General features: G+C 38.5%; 1 protein-coding gene and 1 long non-coding RNA gene across 2 annotated transcripts in view; one reads left to right on the plus strand and one right to left on the minus strand.

Moving 5' to 3' along the window:
- The first annotated feature begins 114 nt into the window (after nucleotides 1–114).
- Nucleotides 115–5,872, plus strand: LOC116654108. The gene is made up of 2 exons (XR_004309029.1): nucleotides 115–4,093; nucleotides 4,329–5,872. It is a non-coding gene; the product is annotated as an uncharacterized LOC116654108 (long non-coding RNA).
- IFT81 (intraflagellar transport 81) overlaps nucleotides 5,651–27,338 on the minus strand; it is a 36,486-nt gene continuing 14,798 nt past the window's right edge. The window contains exons 9-18 of the mRNA XM_015877727.1: nucleotides 26,130–26,225; nucleotides 24,107–24,253; nucleotides 16,629–16,778; nucleotides 15,491–15,619; nucleotides 14,471–14,560; nucleotides 12,991–13,077; nucleotides 11,867–11,938; nucleotides 11,696–11,781; nucleotides 8,153–8,198; nucleotides 5,651–7,201 (exon numbers count right to left, since the gene is read on the minus strand). Coding sequence (XP_015733213.1) covers nucleotides 7,019–7,201; nucleotides 8,153–8,198; nucleotides 11,696–11,781; nucleotides 11,867–11,938; nucleotides 12,991–13,077; nucleotides 14,471–14,560; nucleotides 15,491–15,619; nucleotides 16,629–16,778; nucleotides 24,107–24,253; nucleotides 26,130–26,225 — 1,086 coding nt within the window. The 3' untranslated portion in view covers nucleotides 5,651–7,018. The remainder of the gene's footprint in view (nucleotides 7,202–8,152; nucleotides 8,199–11,695; nucleotides 11,782–11,866; nucleotides 11,939–12,990; nucleotides 13,078–14,470; nucleotides 14,561–15,490; nucleotides 15,620–16,628; nucleotides 16,779–24,106; nucleotides 24,254–26,129; nucleotides 26,226–27,338) is intronic.

Raw genomic sequence — 27,338 nt, forward strand, 5'->3', positions numbered from 1 at the left:
CATGTCTAGATTTAGTTCCTGTATCATCCTTTGCATTTGTCTATTAGATATCACAGAACAAAGATATTATTTAAGACAGTAAATATAATTATATAGAATAAATGACAAGAATACTGTACTCTGTCCATTCTGCTGCATTCTAATCACAGCAAACTAATTTCATTTTGTTATAGACTGCAGCATGCCTTTAATAGACAGCAGTGCAAGTGAATTAAAATATACTGATTATAAAGAAAATTAAACATAAACTATTTAAAACACAATTAATTAGACATAATGAAACTGCAGACACAACTGCAGAGCAGGCAAACCTAAATCCAAAGAAAACCACCTCCCCCCGCCCTAGAAGGACCTGGCTCCTAACCTTGGATTTAAACTTGAAGCTTGACAAACAATCTTTCTCCTGCAATCCAGACAGGTGGCATCCCCAGCGCAGCGCATTCACCAGCATTACCACTCTCCTCATTTAGACTTTACATCAAGTCTGTGTGAGCCCTGGCTTGAAATCAGATTCTTGATGTCTATAAGCAAAGACAAAGGCTAAAGCTTATTTATTAACACTGGTTATAAAGAAAGAAAGGGATTACATAAAGGACCACTGTTCGTTTGGATTGCACAATGTTTTACAGGGACATGTGATACACTGGAGGACTATTTATATGTGCGTTTGAATGTAACTGTGGATTACCTAAAACAGTTCTTATCCTCAACAGATTGACACTGCTAACAAGGTACAGAAAAACAGTTTTACAATAGCAGTAAGTAACAACACCGTTTTGTTTGTGGGTACACAAAAGGACCGAAGAGTATAATTTTACTCTCTTGGACTAAATGAAGTCCTAAATTGGAAAAGCAGCTCCATCCAAGGTCGTCTCTGTTGCTTCCAAAAATATCTTGAAACAAACGCAAGAGGGGCACTTTGTTGGGTGTTATCTTGACATATATAGTTTCAATCAAATTCTTCAAGAAGTGTCAGAATAAAAGTCGAACATTTGTTTGACGCTGCTGAGCCCCTGGGAAGTGAATCCCTTCAAAGGTTGGAAATAACTTTGATAACAGAATTAAGAATTACAGATTGTTGGGTAGTTGTTTGTTTTTTAAATGCTTTAAAAAAAAAAAAGCCAGGTATATTTGGGATGGAATTGTAAACACTTTCTAGAAACTTCATCATCAAAGGACTGTATAATTCTTTCCGCTGCACGAGGCGAAGCATTACAAGGTTGTGTTAATGATCTCAGGAAAATATTTATAGTGCTTTTTCCAGCATAAGAGTTCTCCCTTCCCCTCTCAGTACATTTTACGATCAACCTCCACTCAGTTACCTCAACAAGCAGGAAAGAACCTTCAGTATCCCCAGATTTTAAAGGGATGCATTTCATATACAAACATTTAAAGTGCAGCGTGGTAAATGCAAAACACAAAAGGAACAGCAAGCAGTAACGACCCGCTGTGAAGAACAGCATGCTGCAGCTCATTGCCAGGAGAGTTCAGATTGTGGTCCAGTTTTCAGCTGTGGAAGTTATTTTCCTTAAGGAGATTTGATATGGTGTTGTTACTACCCATGAAATAACAAATGCCCAATTTTCCTTACTAACCTCTGAACACGAAGCAGATCTCCCAGCGTTCCCTGACTCACTCCTGCAGATACCTGAGCGGTCTCATCAGCCTACATAGAAAGAAAATGAAGCAGAGAAATCCTTTGGGACAAAAGATGCATCATAAATGTAAAGTATCAGCGGAACAGGTTGTCTGTGGGTGACTTTCAGTGTTCTGATACAGTTCTGTTTTCTTTTAAATGTGCTCTAAAAACACGGCAAGCTTCAAAACATGGAATAATGGAGGTGGGTACAGCGCTTTATAAATACTCTAAAAATTCCAAGCTTCTGAATGTTGCAGAGCACGGGATGCTGCCTTGGAGGAACACGTCCTTGAGATGGTGGTTGAGATGCAAATGCAACATTTTCACATGATGTTTAATTTTTAGATCTTCAACTTTTAGGGTTCCAAATTAAATCACTTTGTGCTTTTGGTAATTTGTCATTAATGGCTCCAAGACTGATGTGCTGACTGCAGAGAAATACCCAAGCATCACCTTATGTGCCAGAAGGTACCATAACAGCGTTGACCAAATAAACCATATCCTTCACATTGTACAAACCTTAAAGTTTTGACTGATATTTCAAAAACCAGGAATCTGTTCATAAAATTGCATTCAGATTTTTAATGTCAGAACACCTTAATCAGGATTTTTTTTCAGTATAAAACAGTTATAAAGTTTATCATGAGGATATTATGAGATTGAGTCCTCTATTACTTCCCTTAGGAGGTTATTCTTTGTATAAGGTAGATGCTTTCATACTTTTCTTGTCACTTCCTGAGTGCCAAGCATATTTTCCATTCCATAGAAAGGAAGCAGGAATAAGGAGAACAAGGAAGAGGCAGAGTGAAGAATTTACCTTTGAAGATCGGTAAGATCCCATTTTTTATGCTCCTATCAACTTCATTTCTTCTGGTATTAGCAAAACATGCAGGATGTGGCTTTATCCCATTACAAAAGTTGACCTCATTAAGCACTTACTGCAATAAAACTTATAAGCTTAAAAATGAAATGTCAATCTGTAACGACAGAGGACTGAAGCAATGCAATGGACGCTGGCTTTTCTAGAACCACCTGTAGGAAAAGAACTCCAGTTACTGGCATTTAGCAAATGCCGGCTGTGTGTATCCTGACCTGCAGAAATGTACTTGTCTTTGAATGACGAAGAATGGAGATGCGATAGAAAGGTTAAAGGTACACTTCTTATCCTCATAACAAATATAAATAATGTTGTTAAATACAAGGTAATGTGTGATATAGTGTTATAAATTACATGTTATAAATACTCCAGCTCAAGATCAAACAAGACAGCCTCTCACAGATGTCTAATAAAAATCAAACTGTCGTGGATTGTGGTAGCACTGAGAAACACTTAAATTCCTATTGTAAATTAAATGCTTCTAATGGAACATCGATTTGCATTGGGCAAAAGTTGTTAATTTTAAGTAATTATGGCTCTTCTTTTCCTCTCAGTCACACAGATCTGATCCTGGCCCTTTAATTTCTTCTTGTTCCATCAGGAGGAAGAGCTAAATCCAGCAGACCTTATTTTGGCAAAACTCCCACTGAAGTCAGTGAGGGTTTTGTGAGAGTATGGACTGCACGATTTGTCTCACAGTTCCTGCTGATTATTTGGAGTGTGATTGCTACCCGCCTCAAGTACCAGAGCTCCTCACCGAGCCTGACATTCCTGCAGCACATGGCTGACAGCACTTTCTCCTCTGTAAACCATGAGCACGAAAAGCAGTGTAATGCAATCGATAAAATACCCTTTTCACCCAGTGACCTTCATAGAAACAGACTGCCTTGGGAGTTCTGAGACCGCCACTGCAGAACCAACGCTACAGAAACAGAAGCACTTGAGAATTTAAAGAGCCTGCTTTAAATTCATGCTGAGAACTTAAAGAACTCTTCAAACAATTTGAAAATGGGTCAAATTCTGATTGCTAGAAAACAACTCACCATTTGGGTGTTGCCCACAAAAGTGGGATCTTACGTTATAGTGGTGATTCATGTAATATCTCCTCACTGCAACACTGGCGTGTCCCTGCAAATTTTAGTTCCGTTTCTATTGCAGATTGCGATAGAGAAAGTCAGACAAAGAGTTAACAGCATCCCATCAGCAGAGACCCCACTGCTACAAAAGATAACACGGGGCAAATGTTGAGAACGAGCTCTTTTTCACTTAAATCTGAGCCAATGCAGCCCCAATGAGAGAAAGCAGATCTGCAGGCATCCGTGCAGTCCTCACCCCCAAGCAAGATGATGGAGTAAGTTTCCCACACTCCGCTGTGTCAATGTGCCACGACCTTTCTCCCAAGGTGACACCTTTTGGGTAACAGCACTCGGTCTCTGTTGTCTTCCAGTCATGTTTGTCTGCCTTCTCGTGGAAGCTGACTCCAGGTTCACCAGACGCTGCCAGAGCGGTGATTTAGGAATTCAGAGTGGTCCTGCCAAATCGCTCTGCTTACATCACTTGCCGAGGACAGCAGCCAGGTAAATAACGGTGAACTTTGAGTCACTGCTGATCTGGGCCAGACATGAAATAGTGATGTACAGAGAAAAAGCTCTCCGCTTCCAGATCCTGAACCAGTCATTTTGGAGAACGGTTTTTGTGTTGCTTCTTGGCTACTTCATTCGTTCTTATTGATCAGAAAATGCTCATCATAAGCACGTTGTCTAAGCACCAAACTGTTGATAAACACTCTTGCTGTATCGTATTTTGTAACAGAGATCAACATCGTATCTGAAAAAAACCTTCTCACCCAGTTCTGGACAAAGACAAGGAGAACCCTTTTGAAGCAAAGTAATCAGTTGCTCATGGTTGACTGCTCCCATCTTCTGACTGGAAGGAATTTGGTAAGTGCAGAGACTCCACATTTAGCTATGCACATTTTTTACTAATTTGGGCCTTTGAAAAGGGAAGACAGCTATTTTTCCATACAGTATGTTCAATCTTATTAATTAACTAGCTAGATTATTATTAATAAAGTTTAAAAAAAATAGGAATAAGAGTTTCCTTACAATTTAGGAAGTAAAAGTACAACTGCAAAACTCAGTCAAAGATTTCTGAATGCTCCCTTCAGATCACGAACCACATGGAAAAACCAGTGAGCAGAAACCATTATGGCTACATTTATTAAATGTCCACTTACATAAAGGCTAAAAATAGCTTTTGAGTTTTTCCAATTTTCTTTTCATAACAGTCATTATGATTTTCTGCTTCATCTCAGAAAGCAATTTTGCTGCTGCTGTAGTGTATAATCTACGTGCCCTTTCTCAGCGCTGTACAAATGACAGAGAGCTAATCAGATCAGAGCAACAACCACGTCATCATTGAGTAACTAGCAATAAACTGTTTTTACAAGGAAAAAAGATGAACTATTTTTAGGGTAACTGAACAGAAAAACATAAAGTGGTTATACTCAGTCTTACTCTACATCATTGCTATGAATTTCCAAAGCATTCCCTTTATTCCTGGGCAGCAGATTAAATGCTGCAATAAATCTTTGTATAAATGGCCTAGTCAAAAATTGGGCTTTTAGGAATTTGTTATAAAATTCTGAGGTATATAAAATGCCCTTTCTCCGTGTCCTGGTGGCTTTGAACTGCAGGCAGTCCTCCAGCTCTGATCACTAAGTAACCTAAATGCCCAGGGAAGAGGCTGCTGGTGGCAATGCAGAACCTTCTACACACTTAATTAACTGCCAGTGTCCTACACAACATCCTTCCCTCCATGCTCACTGACCATGTGCGTAACAGAGAATGTGCTGCTCCTCCTTGTGCTGGGAAAGATCAATGTGCAGCTGTTGAGAAAGACTATCTTCAGCTATTCAGCAGTGTGGGAGGAATTGCATGAGGATGTCCTGAGTATCTATGGACATGTTCCTTAGGCGTACAGTGGGACTGGGGGCAACTGAAATAAATACAGTTAAATAGCCCTGAGCTTTTCAAACCTCTTTCTCCTGTAGCCCAGACAGAAAGTTGACAGTAAGAATTTACTTTGTATTCTTTCACCTACAAAATATAGAAAATAACACCATTCAGTCAAAATGTAGTCATTGGATTTTATTTGAGCTCTATTAGCAAATACACTTTAAATAAAGACAAATTAGGAACTATACAGTTACCATACCCTCCTTTGATAGAGAAAATATCAGATCTTTTAATTAGAGAGAAATTCCCTGTCAGAGAAGTCTAAATCATTTCTTGTGTAAAATTACATCTGAAAAAAACTATCAGTGAAAAAATCCACTCTTATTTAGGCAGGAAAAAGAAAAAAAATTCAATAAGCCAAGAGACTACAGAAGAACAGCAGGAGCTCTCATCACCCAGACTTATCTCTCTGCTTCTGGTCTTTTGATTGTGACTAAGAGGCGCTCATCACAAATGATGAAGCGTGAAGGACAGTTTCAAGCCTCATCTGCATTCCTCTTACCCTGGGTTAGCTGTGGGTCTCATGATGCAATTTTAAGGGCCGTGACAGTTGCCTGTGGCCCATAGGTCAAAGCCTGACTACAAGGGAGCCTTGCATATCTGTTCTGCATACCCTACCATACGCAGGAAGCACCGTGCTGTATTTACATCCACAAATAGCCCTCCATCCCCGGGATGTCGCTCTTTGGGTAGTGCAACCACTTTGGAACCCTACTGCACAGGCAGAACAGCAATATATCTTCAGTGTAGAAAGGTCTGAGTGGACCACAGCTAACACTTTCACATGGACAGTAAGAGAAATTAGAGAAAGGTATACATTTCTATATGCAAGAAATATACATTTGTTAAAAACAACAAGAGATAATGGAACGAGCTCAGAATCCAAGCAATTGTTCTCAGCACCTAGTCCTGACGCTATTGCAATGAACTGTCTCCTGGAAGCACAATCAGCTTAATTGAACCGTGCAAAGAAAGTATGACTAGGAGTGTGCAAGCAAGGTCTGTGCAGCTCAGAGTGAAAATGGCTCCATTCTTGCCAGTCACACTAGATGAATAAAGACAATGGGGAAGGAGAGGGCCAAGCCAGGAGGTCCACAATTATACAATATCAAGTACCAGACCTTGCAAAAATATAACCTTAGTGATACAGAATAAGGAGCAGAGCAATTATGTGACCCTGGAAAAGGATTTGTTTTCCTTTGATCTCTCTGCAGATGCATGCCATTCCCAGCCTTCTAAAACAAAGATTTATGATGAGGTTCACCCCAGCACAGATCTCATAACAGATCCTGACTATGTTTTGTTGTCACTTAAACAATGGAGGAACAACTTCATACTTCAGGTGCACTTTATCCATCAGAAACAGGTAACATACAACGAATTTATATAGAAATGATGACAAAAGCAACAATGTTTAGAAAGATGTTACCTTTGAGAAGCCAACCCACAGTCTTCTTACTTGATGTTGGTATAAAGAAGGAGAGTTCATAGTACAAGCCTGTCTTTACCTGCTTCCTGGATGACTTGACCAATGGCTGTTTGATTCTGTTGTTTTAGAAAACATTCTCTCTTACATTCCATTAACTGCTCAAAATCCTGCCACATTTTAATTTGCTTCATATTAGGCCCGTGACTTTCCCTTACAACCTTCTGCTTCTCTCGTAATTTCTGTCAAAAAGACAAAAAATATTCAATTGCTGAAACAGTTTACATCCAAAAATCGCAATGGAATGACAAAAGAATGACAAGGATTTTTACAAGCTCCTGAAATATTATTATTACTTTCTGTTCAAGTTAGTAACACTCCTTGCAAGTGATAAATGAATCCACACTGGGGCTTCGGCATCTGCTTTGTATGGATTAATAATAGCTTCAAAGTTTTACAACCGTCTCATATACTTGAGAAGTTATGCTAAAATCTGAGTTTATTTCCATACGGAGCTTTTATGGTCTCAAGTAGCAGCCTGCAATGCATTCATATGATCACAGTATAAACACGATATTAATGTTTTACAATTAAACCCGCTATTGATCATTAACGGTGACGGCCCAGACCTGTAAAAATCACTCAACAGACTGACTCATAAAAAGGAAACCAATAAAAGAAAGATGTTCAGTGTGAATGGTACATCTAACCTCTTCTGTGCTGATATGAGCTTCGTACAAGATTAAGAAGTGGACAACTGCTTTTGTTTAGCACTGGTACAATGATGATCCCTTGGCCTTTAATAACAGCGATAAGGCTGACAGGCCCAAAATTTATTGTCATCAACAGGTTGCTTTATATACAACCTCAAATTTGAGCTGGCACAGTTTGTCATGTCCATGTTTCAGTTTCTTATCCAAATGGTTTACTGGGAATGTGCCGTCACGTTAAGCTGTTCAACTATCTTTTACAAGCGGCTCATGCTATACTCCGCAGGAAATCAAGCCCTGAAGAGCTGGCATGAGCTCTTCTCAGGGTATTAATTACCATTGCCAGCAGTAATGGAATTTTCTTTGTAGGCTGCAATAAAAGACTGATCACAGCCTTTGGTAGTAAGGCCCACAAAAACATGAACAATATGAACACTGTGACATTATATATATATATTTTAAAGGTAAAAGCTTCATTCATACCTTCCCAAGGTTTTCTTGTTCAAGGATCATTCGTGTGTACTGTTCTCTAAAGGAAATACACAATAACATTATTATGAATATTGTCTGGTTCTTTATAATACAACAGAATAATGCCAGCAGCATAAAAAATTCTGACCATATCAGGAGGCTCGTAAACAAGGTAAGTCAGAAGAGGAAGCACAAAGAAACAATACGTCCCATGACATCAGGGATCAGATCACTCTCATTCTCTCAGGTGTGTGGTTGGCAAAAGCAACACTGGATAAGACTTCTTACATTTTGGAAGCAGGCATAACTATTGCTACATCAAGGTTGAAGACAACAGCAAGAAGTTTTAGATTGTTGTATTCTGAACTTAGCCAGGAGCTAATACACAAATACACAACCCTTAAACACTGCCAATGTAGTGTTAGAATGAGTGGGAAAACACAGGAATGAGAAAGAGCAGTATTTATAGTATTTCAAATCCAGTTGTTGCAAAGGAACTGCTGTGGGGTCCTCACTTTCAGACAACAGCCATCACATTCAGGTGCCTAAATATAGGTTTAGGAGCATTAACTGTTGACATCCATTATAAAAAATCTTGGCTGCGCACCTTTGTCCGTAACAGTGGCCGGATCACTTTCTGACAGAGGCAAACTCAATACTTGAAACCCGACAATATAATATTACAAACCAAAACAGCACCGTTCGGACACATTAAAGAACTTATTTTTAAAATGGACAAAATTCTCTCCACTGATTTACTTGAAGAAAAAAAAAAGATCATATTTTGTGTGCAATGGTACAGTTCGAGGTACAGAGTTCGCTTGTGGAATATAAAATAACTCTGTTCATAACAAGAACTTTTCAACTTGCTCAGAACAGAAGAACTTTGCATAGAGAAATTCTAATCTCCAAGAAGAAATATCAACCTTCCTGATATCAGAGTGTGAAGGTTTGCTAGAGCGTAGTGAGGGGCAGCATGAAACCAGCATTTCATATATTCCTTCCATTTCTATAAGGTCCTCCACAATTCAGACCAGAGCACTTGGGCCCCAGGCCACCTGGTGCTGCCTGCCACGCTCCCCACAGAATGGATGTGCAAGGAATGCAGCTGGATCATTTTATGACCTGTCACTCTTGGACAACTCCAGCCAGAACAAATCAGAGCAGTCTTGAGGCTGCTCCAAGTGCTGTGCAGACACAGCTGATCCCTGAGCAATCCTCACCAAACTGGAGAGACAGAGAACAACACCGACTCTTATTTCCACTGGCACACAGCATTATGTTCACACACATTTGGCCTTAAAAATATTTTTTCTGTTTAATAGAATTTTCAAAGTAATAAAATCAGATGGCTTTTGTAGTAAGCTTTTCTTTACTATTTATAATGATGACTGGAAAGAATGCAACTTGATAACTTCATTTAAAAAAAAAAAGATATTCTATTTTTAGAGAAGAAAATTAACTTTTCACATTCCTAAGAACTGACTCCACGGAACAGAGAGTTTATGTTCAAAAAAAAAAAGAGGGTTGAAATTAAGACATTTTTTGTTCAATACGTTGTTAGGAAAGCGCTGTTCTATTTATGGTTCATTTTCACTCCGTTTACATTCCAGTGCCTGCTGAAAAATACATTCATGTTCTAAAATGATGTCTAGAAACGTTTGGGGTTTTTTTGTTGTTGTTTTTTCTTTTAAATCCCTATATTGAACTTCGTTGTAATTCATTTAAATGCAGATGGTCTGCAACCTCTCACACAAGGTCAGAAATGTGTATAGTCACTGTGAGAGGGAGAATCTCTCCACCTTCTGTGCCCACCATTAGCAAGCAAAGCAGGGACAGCAGAGCAAGTGGTAATGCTCGCTCACATTCTCCTCACCATACCTGGAATTACATTGCTGGACTCACCCTAAATTCCAGCACTTGGATTCAGTGGCTTGTCTGTGTGAATATTGACACTGTGGATGTTCTTGTCACAAGTGTTTGAGCTGGAGAGTTTTTTGCTTAACATTTGTGAATAAACTGAGACCCTCCCCTTCCCCGCAGAGCCATAAAAGGCAGTGCCTGCTGCTTGACCCGTGTTTCCTCTCAGCTGCCTGCCCCTGCTGCCTTTCATACTAATGAATATTCACATCATCCCTGAGCTTTTTTCTCACACCTACTTTTCTTTTTACACTTGTGCTTCGTTTTGATATTGTCTGCTTTTGTTAGAGAAATTTTCTTCAGTCCACTTCCCAATCAAGAAATTGCCTCAGGTGATACTGGATGATATTTGCCTGTTTGGATGGGGCTTTGGGCAGCCTGATCTGGTGAGAGGTGTCTCCCCTATGGAGGCTGGAACAAAATGGTCTTTAAGGTCCCTTCCACCCCTCAGGATCCTGTAATGATTACCCACTAAGGATTGCTTCCCTAGATGCCACCTCTGCAACAGAACTAACCAGAAATTAACCTGAAAGGCAGAGACCTAACAGGGCAGACAACTTGGGAAATTAACTTATCATCTGCTTGATGAATCATCCGAAGCTTAATAGTGAAACGTAGAATGATTACTTCCTAACCAAGTTTTGTCTTTGCTGGGCTGCTCAGTCACGGTTTTGAACTGTTTTCTGAATGGAACAGTTTTGTGAGGCATTTTGGCATATTGTAGCAAAGACTGTACAAGAACCACAGTAATAACATGACAGCTTACACAGATCTCAAGCAACAATCTGTCAGGTCTCTGAAACACAAAGGCAGAAATCTGAGAGGAGGTCTCACATCAAAGATCAATACTGCTATGAATTTTGAAGCCTATGCAATAAAGCCAACTGCAGGAACACTCACTGATGCAGGTGGTGAAGCAGAGAGGTACAGGGCAGAGATGATTCCCCCTCTGCACTGAACTAAAACTGGGATTCTCTAGAAACTCCCTCATACAGTATTACCAGATAAAGACAAAGGGCGGTGAAAAACCTCTAACTTTGATGTAACTGTCGTGTCAATTGAATGGAGGGTAAAGATAAAAATTACCGTGATGGCACAGAAACCACAAGGAGCAAAACAAAACCAATTAAGATATGTATATTCAGTCCTCCATTTCTGGACTAGTGACGGTAACAGCTACTGCATCTGTAAGAACAGCAGATTTGCAAGGAGCTGCCAGGATCTGATGGCAGTGTATGTTGCTCCCTTTGAGAGGTGGAATATCTCCTACAAACTGGAGTTTCAAGGCAAACCTGGCAGAGGCATCGTGCCTGGTAGAGCCATGCTTCCCGTGGGACCTAACTGAAGCATGGCTTCTCTGAGCTTGTGCCAACAGGGGTTGCAAGTTAAAGCCACTATCTGGGGCCTATAATCTCCAGCAGGAGGGGAAAATCTTCTGGTATGTCTGAGAGAACTCATAGGTTTACAGCAGCATATACTGGAATTCAAGATGCTTATTTTTAGATTATTATAGTGTTTCTAAATTTATCAGGTGAACTCCTCCAGTTCAAATGCCAGTGAGAAAATTCCTAACTTCAATCTCAGATTCTGAATATCCTTCAGCTTAATACAAAAGAAACACACTAATATGGTTACCGAATTGCCTTTCGTCTCTCCTGTGGATCTGGGGAGACGTACGTCTTCATTTCTTCTTTAACACGTTGCAGCTGTATTTCTAGATTCTATAACGAAAGATACAAATGGTTTAAGAAATACATAATTCCTATTCCATTTCATAGAATGATTTAGTCCCTCCCATGACCTTACCTTTTTCATGCAGTTCACATAGTGGTAGTTGCTTTCTTCCCGAGTGCACTCCTCAAGAAGTCCCTTCACTTCCTGTAGTACAAGAATGAGATTTCAACGGGTGTTCTCACTGAAGATCCACAACTCACGTTCCATTTTGCCATATAAACAATGTGAACCCATAATATGAAAGGGCATAACTCTGACTTGTTCATTTCTTATGTGTTTTTAGAATTTTGGCTATAAAAAAAAAAACAGTTCTTCTGGAAGGTCTATTCAAGCAGGTTTGTCTGTGGAGTTCTTTATTTTGCTTGGATTAAGCCACACAGAGGTACATTCAGTGCAGGGAAAGAGTACCTATACATCCACCTACTCTTTAAATGTACACTGTTTTTAATTTGAAATATATTCCTTATGCTGGCAAGCCCTTAAAAAACCAAATCCAGACAAAGTTCATAGGAGATAATCCACAAATTCTTGTATTTCATATGTATTAATGCTGCTCCCAGATATCAGAATATTGAACTGGTTTAGGTACCTCCCTTCCTAAAAGTGCTGCAGATCAAGCAATAAATGAACTACACACAGGCAAGCTCCTAGACATATCTATATTGCAAGGTGTTTTTTTTTCCAAAAGGTTTTATTTTTGTCCATAATTCTCAAGAATGCATGATGAATCACATTTAATGAAGAACCCTTGCTGTCAGTTTCAATGTATTAATTAGCCATGGGATTAGTTTTGCTAAATTAAAGAGTATGCTAAACGTGTGTGAAGATTTGTCTTGATAAATTAATCCTTAACATTGTATTGAGAAATTCTTTTCTAACAGATACTTAGGTCAGCAAGGTTTCTGGCAGAGGCCTCTTCTTTTACTATTGCTAATCAGTACTGGACTTCAGTAAATGGGCTGATGTAGCACTGAGTTCATTTGCTGCTGTTCAGAACAGGAAGCGTGTGGGACCACAGCTAGTCCACAGCAGCTTCTGGCATGGTTTGCATAGCTGTGGATCACCATTGACTCACTGCCACCTGAAGTGAACCTACAGCTTCCATATCCAGAGGGAAGGCAGGGAAAGTACTGAACCATAATGAGAAACGCATTGCAAAGCATTTACTAACCTGCATGACCAAGCCACCATCTTACCTGTTCCAGTGTGGAGCGATTGCTCTCTAACCCTGCTGCACAGCTGTCATACTGGATTTTTTTCTCATCACATTCTTGAGTTAATTCCTTATGTGAAAAGGGCAGAAGGGTACATAAATGAAATCTCCAATTGACTGACATGTGACATTCAAGCAGGTTCTCGTTGGTCTCACACATCAACCTCAGCTACTGGCACGCTCCCTGACACTTATGTAAACCCAGCAGGCAGGTGGGTACTGTTACACACACGCAGTAAGGCTGCATAGTGGTTAACAAGCTGTATACACCACAACACAGCATGCAAATTTCCTCTTTGCAGCCACAGCTTTAACGTGGTAGATCATCAGGGCAGCACTTGCAAGAAAAATGTAAAATAATGATGAAATTGGAGATTAAGAAGGGATTAATATACTTGCTACCTATGAAAAAACAGCTTTGGTTTTTAGCTGTATGCAACAAATGGCTTAGCTGGATTTCATTTACTGACACTTTAAATAGAACTATTAAAAATAAGTTTTCTGGAAATTTAGTTGATAAAGGGATAGCTCAATTTACTTCTGTGTCAGTGAGCCAACTTACAGCAGCTGTGGACCTGAATGACTTCTTCAGCTGTCTGTGAAATTTCGAAAACAGATGGATAAATCTGTCATTCCAATGGACTAATATAGGACTTAGATCAATGCACACAACCATTGGGATGAAATTTACTTCTGATCTATTTTAAAAAAGAGAGAGTTATTTGAGATCACCAGTGCTGAGAAGCACAAAAAGCTTTGAAACTGAATTGAAAATTAACTTTGCTGTGATTTTGAACCACAATTTTTATCATTTATCACTTTAGGCCTTCCTTGTTTTGATTCTTAATTACTGTAAGGGACACAATCTCAGTGTGATTTAGCTTTTAGCTATTCCAGTCTTTTATTTGTTGCTTGTTGAAAATCATTCCTTGCTTATTCTATTTCCAGCTTTCCTCCAGAGTTGGTTACATCCTTACACAGCTCAACAGAGCTCTGTGAGTTGTGCTCATTTGTGAATTTGATCTTAATTTTGAATAATGAGAGGAAGGTTTAATGCATTAAAATAAACCTACTTTGAGACCGAAAAAAAATATGACAAAACAAAACATGCAATTAAATAAAGTTGATGAGACACTGGAGGTTTGCAGTACTTGAAGCATTTAAGTGTCTGGTAAATGAAAACGAACTTAAACTAACCATATTCTGACTCATTTTTGCACTGTCTCAGCTCCTACGCATTGTATATCCTCAACCACAAAGGTGCAAATAACTCAAGGGCAATGCATATTGATATATGCACCTAAAATCTACAGGTACAATGAACTCCTGCTCTAACTGTAGCACTTGACTGCATGGAGAAATGTGCAGAGCAAAACAGAGGACTGCCCCCCAACGTCTGCCTGCTGCCTACCCTATTCCATCCATAAGCACTGTTCAAAGTATTCTGAAGTGTTTCTACCAACCTGGCACTTTTGACGCAGCTGTCTCAGTTCTTTGATGACAGGAGCCAGGCTTGACTTCTTCTCTGCCACCATAGCATTTAATTTCTTTACCTGAAAGAGGGACAAAATGTTACACACTGATATTATGGTATTAATACATCTAATTTATTAGGATTGTGAAAAGAGTTGAAAACAAAATTATGGAGAGGAAAAAAAAGTGTGACAAAAGAAGACTGAACTGTATATAACTTAAATGCAGAACTAATTGAGAAAGGGAAAGAGCCTGTGTTGCACTGAGATCATTACCACAAACCAGACCAGTTCTGTTCCCAGCGTTTGACAGAACACCACAGACAAGACCAGCAGACCCATCTGCCAGATGCCATTTGGCTTCAGGAGAGGGGAAAACAAAGGAACTGCACAGAGTTGGAGTGGCAGAAGAGATCTTTGAATAAACCAACCAAAATAAGCCCTGCATAGGTGAAATAAAGTTTGAACTTGCTAAAACAGAATCACTTCAAAATATTTATACTGAAAATTCAAATTCTTCCCATCTTTCTATTTGAGATTCATCCTGTTTTGATTCTACCACTTTATTTTTAAAGTGCCCTAATGATTTTAAAGAATGCTATTTGGCTTTTGGCTCCTTTATAATATTTTGCTTCTATGGCTACATGGTAAGTTAAAACACTACAGATCTAAGGACAGCTGAAAATTAAGCTAAAGAGAAGAAATAACATTTAGTTCTTCAGACAAATGAACTATTTTTAAATGAATACTTAACCCTGGTGATTTACGTTTTATAAAATGATGCTGTAAAAGAGTCAAGCAATTAATCTAGTCAAATAGCAGGCAAAAAGAGTCAAAAATAGACAAAAAAATAGACAAAGCTTGTAATCTGTACTGTTTGAAAGTATCTATTTTTCTATATAAATCTATATTAAAAGTGAAAAGTCCAACCAAAATATTCAACTTGGTTTTATACTGTGAGGAAGCAGATATCGAAACGGAGGCAGTAAAACAGCTAAAGACAGACATCACCATTTCAGACATGTTGTCTAGCGTTTGGCCTTTCATTCCATCCACTTCACTCTTCACTGCAGATACTCTTTCCAGCTCCTCCTGAGTGTAACTGTATCCAGAAATACCTTTCTTGTCTTCAATAGCTTGCTGCAGACACAAAATAAATGCTGAATGTGAATCCATTAATTAACAGAGCAAATTACTTCATAAAGATGAAATACTGTAAGAAAGTGAAAAAGTTCTGCAATCCATTTATTTTAAAGGCGATTAGTAATGCAGCTGCCAAGACAAACTTTTTCTCTCGTGCCTGTACAGCAAGCTAGTAACAACTTCCTGTAGTACATCACTATTCTGTCATCTAATGCCCAATGAAATTAACAGGAAGTTTCAACAATGTGAAATGGGCTTTAGGTCAGGCTGTGAAGGAGCTCAATATGTGATATCCAGATGCTTAATCAGAAGATGCAAGGTAGCTGATCTCTTATAAGCAACTGTCAAGCTAAACTAAAGAAATACTGCATTAATTACAGCAATATTAATGCCAGATTACAACATCCTTGCATTATGGTACATAAAATTTATACTAAATTAAGTGCTGATGTAATGGAAGGAGGCTATTTTTTCAGTAAGCTGAAAGCTAGGTGTTGATTTGCAATTTGCAAAGCACTCATTCTTAAAACTGCCATCTATCCATGAACACCAAAGTCAATTATCCTCAAAAATCTTCTACAAGCATATGTCTCTACAAGGAGCTGCTGCTACTATGAAGGGAGCATTCTGCAGATGTTTACAGGCTGTAACACCAGGGCTAGAAAGGGTTCATTTGATATGAGGGGAAAACCCTAACATAAGAATGCAGCCCTGCTTTAACTGGAGTTAGTGAAGATCTACCACTGACTTCAGAAAGCAGGGTCAAGCCCCTCATTCTGAACAGAAATTGCAGAACATTCATGACTTCCTGTAAAAAACAGTTGCTGAATATGAAGTACAGCAGCTTAGCGCAGTCAAATAGATTTTGTTCCCTAACGACTCTTTTACTAATGACAGTAGGATGGCGTGCATTAGAAAATAACCAAATAGCATCCACCTTATTATATGGCTAGTTAGCAGGGAAGGAAGGGTGGTGGACTATAGGACTATTAAGTGCTTGCATTACCAACTGCTGCTGAATAGCCTCGTGCCGCTGTTTTAGGAGTTCTTCTGTCCTCTGGAGGATGCCATACTCAGCTGTAATTTCTGCTATTTCCAGTCGCTTCCTTTTATATACTGTGTTCTTGCTCCGGAGCTTATTAACATAGTGTTTAAGCTGCAGCGAGAGAACAGAAGTATCTATCATTCAACTTAAAGTTAAAAAGAGCATGGTCTCATCACAGACTGATCCTCTATAAAACATAAATATCCTATTTGGACTGCATGCTGAAGGTTAAGTGTTTAAAACAGAGGACTTGAATCGAGGATTCCCAGAGTCTATTTACTTTCAGCAGCGTATGCTTGCTGTGTGAGATAAGAAATCCATCTCCATTGCTTTATCCCAGCTCATCCATTTGCCATAGAAAAACCCTTCAGTTCTACTTACCACCACTGGACAGTCAGAAAACTAATTACTGTTTGCAAAATGTTTCACCCAAATCTGGAAGAACTGGGGATTTTATAGTTATATTGAAGACTAAGCAAAATAGTTCACATCCCTACAGCTAAATTACATTGGAATCCACACGTGCTCGATTTGCAAGATGAAAAATCAGGTGCTGAAACAAACATGTCATGTTTTTCTTTGCCTGAATGTTTTCCATCTGTCGAACAGGCAGAGCTCTCGGAGCTGCCAGTCACAGCTCTGAAATGCACTCAGATCCAACGATGGAAAACAAATAACATTTATTAGAGTAGATGCAGCAGGAACAGGCTTCAGAGTGTTCCTCACAGGAGCGTTCAGCCTGTGCATAGTGAACAAGTGACAGGACCAGGAGGAAACAGGAGCCTCACCACCTCAAGTTTAAAACTCAAACATAACAGAACTTGGATTTTAAGTTTTACTTTTTTTTTTTTCTTTTTGCAAAATTACGCCACTTTCCCTCTTAAAGAAGGGATGCAAAAAACCAGAGCGACCACAGCCTAAGAACCCCCAGAGTAACTGTATGTTCTATAAAAAGTCTCCTGGGCAAAATGCCCAAAATGAAATCAACCCTGTTCATCTGCCATCCTGTGCAATATCTAGGCCAAAGCTGCTTCTCTCTTGCTATGCTCCACAACTATTTTTAAAGCCAAAAGCTATAAACGTTTTTGGTGAAAGAACAAACCCACAAATTACTCAATGTGCTCTATGCAGATTGGACTATGTGTGGTTTGGAATACCATTTTACATTGTATGCGCTACCTAGGACAAGGATAGACAAGGTCACCTAATCCACAGCACTGTGCAGCAGAGGCAGTTCTCTTACAGTCATACTGTCATTGTTATACTACTGGCACACTTACTATAATATTACCAGAGTGAGCAATTTTTCATAGCAAATTCACATATACCCACCTAGCTAACAGACAAGACTTATTTTCTTTTGGTATTGCTTAGCTAACACCAAGTTTTCTGTGACTTTCAATACATTATAGAGCATAAATAGCTTCTCTCCAATTATTTAAGAGAAGCAGTCCTTCGTCTTGATGGAGTAGATGCACAGAGGTTTCATCTGATCAGTGGAATACCGTAAAGTGCATTGGAAAGGATGAAACTTATTGTGTGACCACCAATCAAATCTGAATAATCTTCTGTCAGCTCACCCCAGGATGAAAAGCAAACTATGATTCTTTTCACTTTTACAACTACTTTTAAGGTCTTGAAAATGGCTTGTGTGGGAGGTAGAGTATTTGCATACTCAATATTCAAAGCATAATGTATTTTACAATGGAAGTCAAAGGATTTTGTTGATTAAAGAACTGATTCCACCAATGCTCTGTTATTAGTTGATTAAGTTAAGACTGTATAATAGAAGTCTCATCCAAAGCAAACAAGCTGCTCATATTGTCCAGTGAAATACATTCCCTTTAGGAGACAGACTTCTATCTTTCATCACAATCTCTGGCTTCTTAAAAGCTAACAAGTTTTCATGATTTTTAATTCTTTTTGCCATCAATGAGGTGAAATGGTATAAACAGCAGCAGCAAAGTGACCGTATCTATAGAAATCAATCAACAGTTTGGCACAAGTTTCAAAAGAATTCATCTTCTGCAAATGCAGCACAGATTAGCCCCTGAAAATCTCACTAACTGAAGCCTTCCTTAGATGCAGAGCCAAATTCAGAGCTAGAACTGTTAGGCTTAGCTCCAGTTAAATCAGCAGCTGGTAGGGATCTTCTGGCATAACTTGGTTTCTCTAGTCTAAAAGTTGAGAATCACGCTGTAGATTTCCGAAAACTATAAATAAGCCTCTTGCAAAATCTCAGAGCCTTCATTTCTGCAAGCACGGCTTCCGAAGCTTTGTGCATCTTATGCTCCCATCTATATATAGAGAGATGAATAAAAATCAAGCCCTTATAACGCTATACAAGATTGGATTTTTATGCTGCAGAAGGTATTTAAACGCTGTGAAGAACTGAAGGAAGAAAAACTGTCTAGCCACATCACTTTAAAGTTAACCACCCAAAAGGAATCCATTTTTGACCAACAGCATTTTCCCATAGACAAGGTCAACCGCTCCCTGCACACAAACAGCAGGCTCAACCTACAGAGTTCCCATGGATCCGTCAGCACTCACAGTAGTGCACCATTCAAGGTTATGTCCACCAGCAAGCTTTCCTTTCTCAAGCACTCTAACACAAATAGTTATTTAAGCTTTGAAGATTAAATGACTGGACAAGAACCAAATGCTGGCACTGACTTAGCAGTTAAAGTAAACAAGCCTGTGGGCTCATTTGCTAGCCGAGCCAGAGCCCCCTGAGATATAAAAACGATCCAAATGAAAGCAAAGAAAGATTATGCTTTTCCACTGAGCTATTTTTATGGGGGACTGTAACATAAAAAGCATGGAATCTAGACCATGAAGCAGAGTGAATGAAAGCAGGACTTTTATATCTCTTATAAGGTCCCATGCAGGCAGCTCGCATCCCTGGGCAGATTTCTTGTACTGTGTTCCATTTTTATTGAAAAACCCACCAGTGCCAGTACTTTACACTTCTTCAGAACCATCCCAAGTCTCACTGCTTGCCCCCTTCCCCAGGAAGGAACACGAGTACACAGGCCCCCTGCTTAAGTGCATGGCTGAAGTGGGATCAAAGCCCAGCTCCTCTCATGCTCACTCCTAAATCCTCCCTTTAGTCTCCTGAAAACCAAATTTCCCCCAATGTGAAATTTTCACAAGGTTCTTAGTGTAAGATTATCACTGAAGGAGAAAAATGGATAAGCTCATCTACCAAAAAGAACAAATCCCAGATTAATTGCTTACTTCTGTGTCAACCTTATAAAATACTGCTTTGTGGATTACCATATCAATTTGATTATATTAATCAAAATATTTTTCCACAAGAAATTACTACAGAAAATCAACTATTAATTGTGAAGAAGTTTTCCTTCTGAAATACAGAATCTAAAGGTTTCAAAGTTTTGTTGATGAAATTATTTGCATAACCACAGTAACTGCAGAAAATGTTTGCTGACAGTTTTTGTTTCTATTAAGAATGCAGATGCTTTATTTTAACTACACCAATTAATGGGATACAGACTGTCCAAAGCATTAACATTCAGATCAGAAAAGTTCCTGATTGTGATGTGTTTTCACTAAAACTCTTTTTAAGAGGCTTTAAAATTGAGCTGGTACTGCCATTGTTGGATATGGTTAATAACTCATATAACAGAGGGGAAAACTTCTCACAGAGCCAGCTGTTATCATCCCAACCAAATGAAAAGAAGGTATCCTACAACCTGCTCATTAGACAGCTCAGTCAGGAAAATTCTTCATTAGCATTGAGTAGGATTTCTCTTCTAGGAGTCCTTGCTTCTGATTATTACTATCCATTACTAAGAAGCTGGACCAATCAGAATATTTTTAATGAAAAACCATTTTCAGTTATCACTGACAATGCACAGATCAATAAAACTGATGATTTATTCATGCCAGTGGGTGCTGAAAGAGCGTTCAGTTCTGTGAAGCTATATTTTATGTCTGAATCATTGCATACATTTGGCTTAAATGATGGTTCACTTCTTGCAGCAAAAAGCTTCTGGCTTCTCTAAGAATCCTACAGAGCTGCTGCTTTTGTCCTCACAACGTCACTGCCATCTACTCTCCCAGTTCCACGTTTAAGGAGCCTTTGACAGACAGTATTTAACTGTAACAAGAACCTTAATGAAAAGATCATGAACCTATTGAATGATTTATTCTGGGTCCTGAGCTAAACCACTTCATGGTCAAGCAGTGAGTTCCTTTATTATTCCTTAAGAAATCTGCCTCTGTAGCTCAGGGCTTGGTAACTGTTCCTTGTAGATGCAGACTGAGTCAACCATTTTAGAGGAAAAGTGACAAGATCAACAGTCCAAGACTCTGCTGTCTCTATTTTCAAAGCACATCAATCTTCTTTTTTAATCATTTTACCAGGGTGCAATTAGGCATGGTAGGCATCTGTATGAAAAAACTGAACTCCTTATGTAAGTTAACACACACATACCTGCTGACAAATGGATAAGACCATCTATACCACATTCTCAAAAACATTAACAACTGTAGCTAAGCACAGCTATGATATTATTCTATTCTGAAACCTTAGGAAAGCCTAAACTCTTGGGGCCCTACACTGAACTCTGAAAAGTACAATGCGTTGTGTAAAGAGCTAAAAATATCACGGCTTTACCTAGGATCACTTGTAATTGAACCATCCAGCCTTCTAAGTGTCAACATTTGATTCCCTAATTTTCAGGATCTGACAGCTGCAGCGAGGAGCCTGCCAGCTTTGCCCCACGTCCATTGTGCTTTGTTTGAAGTGCTTAAAAAGATTTCATAATCATTGAAGCAGACAATTTATTCCTACCTTTTCTGAGTTTGATGTAAATGGGTTGGTTATTCCCTGCTGTTTCTTCCATGTACTGCATAGCTGCGCAACCTTCAAACCAACTGGAATGCTCTAACATAAAGTAAAACACTAGCACCTACAAACATAAGCCAGGATTGACCTTTTGGTGAATGAAGTGCTAAGAAGACCTCAGCTGAAGAGTTGAATCCTGGTATGAGAGTACAGGCTAGGAAGGCACTAATTCTTTGACTACTTGTGAGTGTTATGATGTAAGAGGATACAGCCAAGGTAGACACAAAGCTGAGAAATAGCGAGCATAGAAAATAATTATTTAACTTTAGCATTTAGCTAAGTTCTATGTGGCAGCATTGAAAGCCTGTATTTGTTTAAAAAACAAACAAAAACATTTCTTCCTCTTCTGGAAATGAAGGAAAGAAATGCAAACTGTGTGGAACTGCAACAAGAAGGTATAAAAGAAGCTCTCAGTTGTCAAAGAGGGGAACGTGAAGGTTGATTCTCTGCAACCTATTCCTGTCCTCACTGAACATATGTATTACAGTAGTGACTCACTATTACATTAATCAAGATTTCCTTTAGTACTGGCTCAAAGCTGGAGTAATAGAGCATAGAATACAACGGCATACCATGCCAGAAGCAAATCTGCAGTTTAGGTGAGACCTACTGATGAAAGATAACCTGCTCACTTCACTTTTGCTTCATCAGCTCTTCCCCAGCAACCTACTCCTATATATATATAGTGTCCTATATATATATACACACACACAACACACCTAATGAACTAATAAACAGGAACAGAACACTGACTGTATAATGCTGGCTTCCTTCCTTGGGCCAACATACAGAAAATATTTCACAAAACAGGAAATGGTTCCTATGAAAATGCAAACAACTCCTTACTGGAAGCTGATATTTCACCCAAAGTGCTCCATCATTTATTCTGCACTCATCAACATGAAGACTTGAGAATATTTTAAAAATCAAGCACAGAAAACAGATTTGAACAAAAGGAATGAAGGTTATGTTCAAAACAGGTAATGTCTCTTTTCTGTCTTCAGCCTCTTCCTTATGGCAGACTATTAACTTGAAATTTTCATTACCAAGCCTCTTAACTAACTGCTTCCCTCCTACCCTGCTCTGCTTAAGTTACTATCGATCAGAGTATGTTGTCCCCACTCAGAACATCTATTATTTCTTACCTTACGGTGTATTTACGGATAATGTAAAGCATATGTTGCTGTCTCTGTAATGCATTCTTGTCGATTAATTAAACATTTCTCTCCCATCACAGAAACACAGATTGTCTGCTTTCTATTTTTATTTTGAAAGCTGTCAAAGATTCTAGCCAAGCTTTCACTAAGGATGAAAAACTGAGGTGGAAAGAAGTCTAATCCAGTGGTCTTGTTATTACTGCTACCAATGGAACACCATGAATGCCTGTGGTACATCATGGCAAGAGAAAGCTGCAGCTTAATTCTTCAAATCATTACACAAGACTTGTAGCATGAGTTAATTTCACTGGAAGCAAGGGATACTCATTGTTCTAAACGTAACTGGACATTAAGTCTGTTCTGTTACTGTTTCCACCTTTGGTTTTTATCTAGATTTACAGAATGGGAAACAGACAAGAAGGTGCAAGAAACCTGCATGCATTCCATATTACATAGGAAGACTTTATGCATGAGTGTACACATACACACATTCCCGTTCTTATTTTATTTACTCTGTAAGACTCCTTTAAAAGAAAAGTGATTTTTGTGGAGCAGGCACATCCTATGGGATCAGGAAGGGAGTTCCTTCTACAAAGGGCGTTGACTGTATTGAGCAGTATGTAAAAAAAGCACAGAAACAGACAAAGAAAAAGAAAGCACAGAGTACTACTCTTGATAAAGTTATGGCAGTGCAAATTAAGACAGCAACAACTAAAACATCAGTGTGTTATTAACATTATTCTCATGCAAAAATCCAAAACACAGCACCATGTCAGTTTCTAGGAAGAAAATTAACTCTATCCTAGCTGAAAGCAGGATATAAGTATTAAGCCCATTTCTGATAAATGCTGCTCCTATGCTTTATTATCAGATAGTAAGGACTTTTATTATACACTGACTAAAAAAAAACCTGATTAACATGACTTATCACTTGAAGTCCTAAGCCCCCCCCCATTAGTCTTGTTGACTTTTATAGTTGGTTGAAGTTATTTATCATCATTCCATTGTGATGATATTGACATTATTTTGACTCAAAGCTCTGGAATGCCAGAACAGCCCAACAATAAATCCTCATATGCTTTGAAACCTATTAAGTTGAATGTGAATAATTTAAATTAGTAATTTGAACACAGATATAAAATCAAGTATTTTAAAAAGCACTGTTAAATACTGGAAAGCATTTGAAAGCACTGGACAACACTGTACTATCTGCACTTCAAATACATTGTTTGTCATTCAATTTTGATTTACCGTGGATAAGAAGAGCAGAACCCAGCAATGCTGAGGCCACGTACTTTGACACCATGTTAATAATAACGGATAAGATACTGCAGAAGAAGTAATGGCAATGTGAAGGTAAAAGGAAACTCCAAATCAATCTTCCTCACACACACTGTTACATCACATACCTCATCCCCCTTCAGAACTTCTGAGCCATCTAACTCATGGGCCTGGTTTGTCTTCAGTATCATCTGCTTTTTTGTGCTAGACATCTCTTCTTTAGCAGCCTGAAGTTCTTCTGCCTTGGCTTCCTTCTTCCGGGAAATTATGGATGCCTGAATGAACATTAGAAATATACATGGATGTCTAAAGTGAAAACTGCATTTGCCTAGCCTTGTTTAATGATTACTAAAATAAAGCCATGTAAACTTCAGGCATGGCACCACTGAAATCACATCTTAACTGTAGAAAACTCATTTTCATTACAAATTGTGAGCACATTTCTTCGCAAAGAAAAAGACATCGATTACACAACTATACAGTGGGTTAAACCACAGCTTCTTTAAACTTGATTGCCAATTCCGAGCTTCCTCCAGTATGGCTGAGATTTCAGTCATGTCTCTTTGCTTCTCAGATTCTTGTTGATGCGTTTTACCTATATGTTTCTTCACCTCCTTTTTCATTGCCACTGAAGAAAAGGTATGCATTTTGGGTGCTCCACTTAATCTACTTAGTCCCTTTTTGTGCATATGTAAGACGCATCAACATGGTTTAACTGGAACGACATCCAAGATTTCACAAATGTCATAATACAGATTTTTATAACTCCAACCTACTCCAGCCTACAGAAATATGTTATACTAAGCAGAACCTAGCCTCTAAATCTTGGCAAATAGCTAAAAGACAATGAACAAAGCAGAAAAGTACAGAAATACTGTAATTATAGACTGTTCCATTATTGTTTTTAGTCTAGAAGATAAAGCATTTAAAAAAAAATGTTTTGTACCAGGCAGAATATTTATTAGTACCTACATTTAATAAAGTTAAGAGATTAAGGAACATAAATACACATTAGTTGAGAAAAAGAAAGCATTTTTATCTTGCTAAAGTATATTTTTACATAACACAACACAGGAACGTATATGTATGCACCTGAATTTGGATGCATTGTTGGTTACTTCATATGAAAGGACAAATTTTAGTAAAAATAAAGCAGAACAGAATGGGTTTCTCTCGCTACATTTAGAGGAGCAGCTTTATTTCTAAAATCATCTAACAATTCTGCTGGGGTCAGCTCAGCTCTTTGATCCATGAGGTGTCTGCAGTGACAAATTCTAGTTCAATATCCACGGTCCTTCTTGTGAAACTGAAGGGAGTCCTCAGAAGAACAAAGCAAAGACCACTGTACACTGAGCCTTCAACTCACAGCAGCAATCTGAGCTCTAAGCTCCTCCACTGAGCACAGTTATATCACCAGCCAACTGGTTTTGGGTACCAGCCCATTATGTACCAAGCATATTTCACATATTTTATGTGATTGAACTACCACTGATATATTTTACCTAAGCCTTTTTATTTTTTAAGCCATCACCATAAATACCATTACAGAAATCCCAAATAAAACCAGCAGCTATGCAGGTCAGCTGGAAACCACATATGTTTCTGTGTGAGCTGTAAAAGTCTCTGAAATCCATTTTATAACTTTTGAGTTTACTAAGGCTAGACCACACAGCTTATTTTACAGAGTAACTTTTTAATAGCCTCAGGATGAAAAATATATATATATTAAAAAAATAACAATAATCAAAGAATGTCTCCTTAACAGATGTAAAAGGAAAAGCAGCATGTGGTCAAACACAAGCGAGTGATATGACTGAAAGGGAGCTATGCATCCAGCACATGTGCTGTATTGTAAGACTGTCCACAGCTAGAGATTTACCAAAATAGCTCTTCCCAAGTGATTCTTCCAGGGTCCCTGTGGTGCAGCTGACAGGCAACACCTCGGACAGCAACTGACAGACTCACTAGCATGACTGAAAGCAATTGTTTGATGAGCCTTAAGAATGCCATTTGTTTAGTTTTTGTCTCACGTTACCATTTATTTATACAGATTTTTGCTTTAATAGGTTAAAGAAAAAAAGTCAGTACATACAACAGTGACTGAAATTACTCCAATGATTCTTTTAAAAAACCTGTTTTGTTCTTCCTTACCTGTTGGCGATACATGGAAAATTTACTATCAATTGGCTCATACTTCATCATTCTTTTCTCAATAAGCTGATTTATTTGTGCATTTACTTCATTTATCTGCAAAGCAGAGCCAAAAACAGAGGAAACAGAGCTTTATTTCTTTGTCTTATCCAAGAACTAAATGCTTTACAAACCAGATTAACAGCCCAGTTACAAGGAAATATTGCTAACTTTGTTTTTGAAATAGAGGAAAGAAAAGAACACAAAAAACTCAATGAGTTACTCAATACTGGCCAGGAAGAGGCTGGGTTTTTGACTTCCAGTTCTGTGCCTTTATGATAAGGCAGGAACATGACATTTGCCCTGAAAATGAAGTAAACTTGTATACATGGACAGAAAAAAACCCACCAAAATAACAGTAAATTGGTACATACAGACAGAAAAAAGATCGATGTCACCACATGCTATGTGCCAGTGTGCTTTTATCAACGTTACAAACATTTCTTTTCACTTAACCATTCATCAGACTTCTAAAGAGGAGCAGATAAAAATTAGGCGATATCACGTTTTACCAATGCTTTTAAGGGTCACAGCCAACACACTGCATGATTCTATGATCCCTGTGGTACTATCCTTTGGTTGCTATAAAATGCACCTGGCTGTCCATAGGCTGAAATTGCTGATATTCATTCTAGCAGAAACTTTAAAGCCCACTGCATCTGGAAACTTATAAACACCTACACCAGCACACTCATTCCAGCTACCTCAGTTCTGACTTAATGCTACACTGGGACTCTCATCAGCCATGGAAACCACAGCCCTAGCAACCTTCCTTTAATTCTCTGCTAACTAGATGACTGCTGATAAGCAAGCAGTGTAAATATATGCTAAAATCTAATGAAGTCAAAACAAGGTGCAGGTACAGCACAGGACGTTACCCTAACATTATTCTGAGTAATAGCTACATACTTAGAAAACAAGGCATTTGACACAAAACTTTGTTTGCTATGTTATAAATATTCTTCTTATATTGGTATAAACTCCCTTGATGTGAGAGTTGAAAATAAGCTTAAACTGAAGAAAACTAACTAACTAACTAAATAAATAAAAATCAAACCTTTAATGCTGAACTAATAACTCTGCTCACACTATAGCAAATTGCTAACACAATTTTCTAAATAGCATTTAAGGATACAGTGGGTTTTATGGTTTTGTTGGTTGTTTTTTTCT

The sequence above is a fragment of the Coturnix japonica genome, chromosome 15, assembly GCF_001577835.2.
Source record: "Coturnix japonica isolate 7356 chromosome 15, Coturnix japonica 2.1, whole genome shotgun sequence".
Taxonomy (NCBI): domain Eukaryota; kingdom Metazoa; phylum Chordata; class Aves; order Galliformes; family Phasianidae; genus Coturnix; species Coturnix japonica.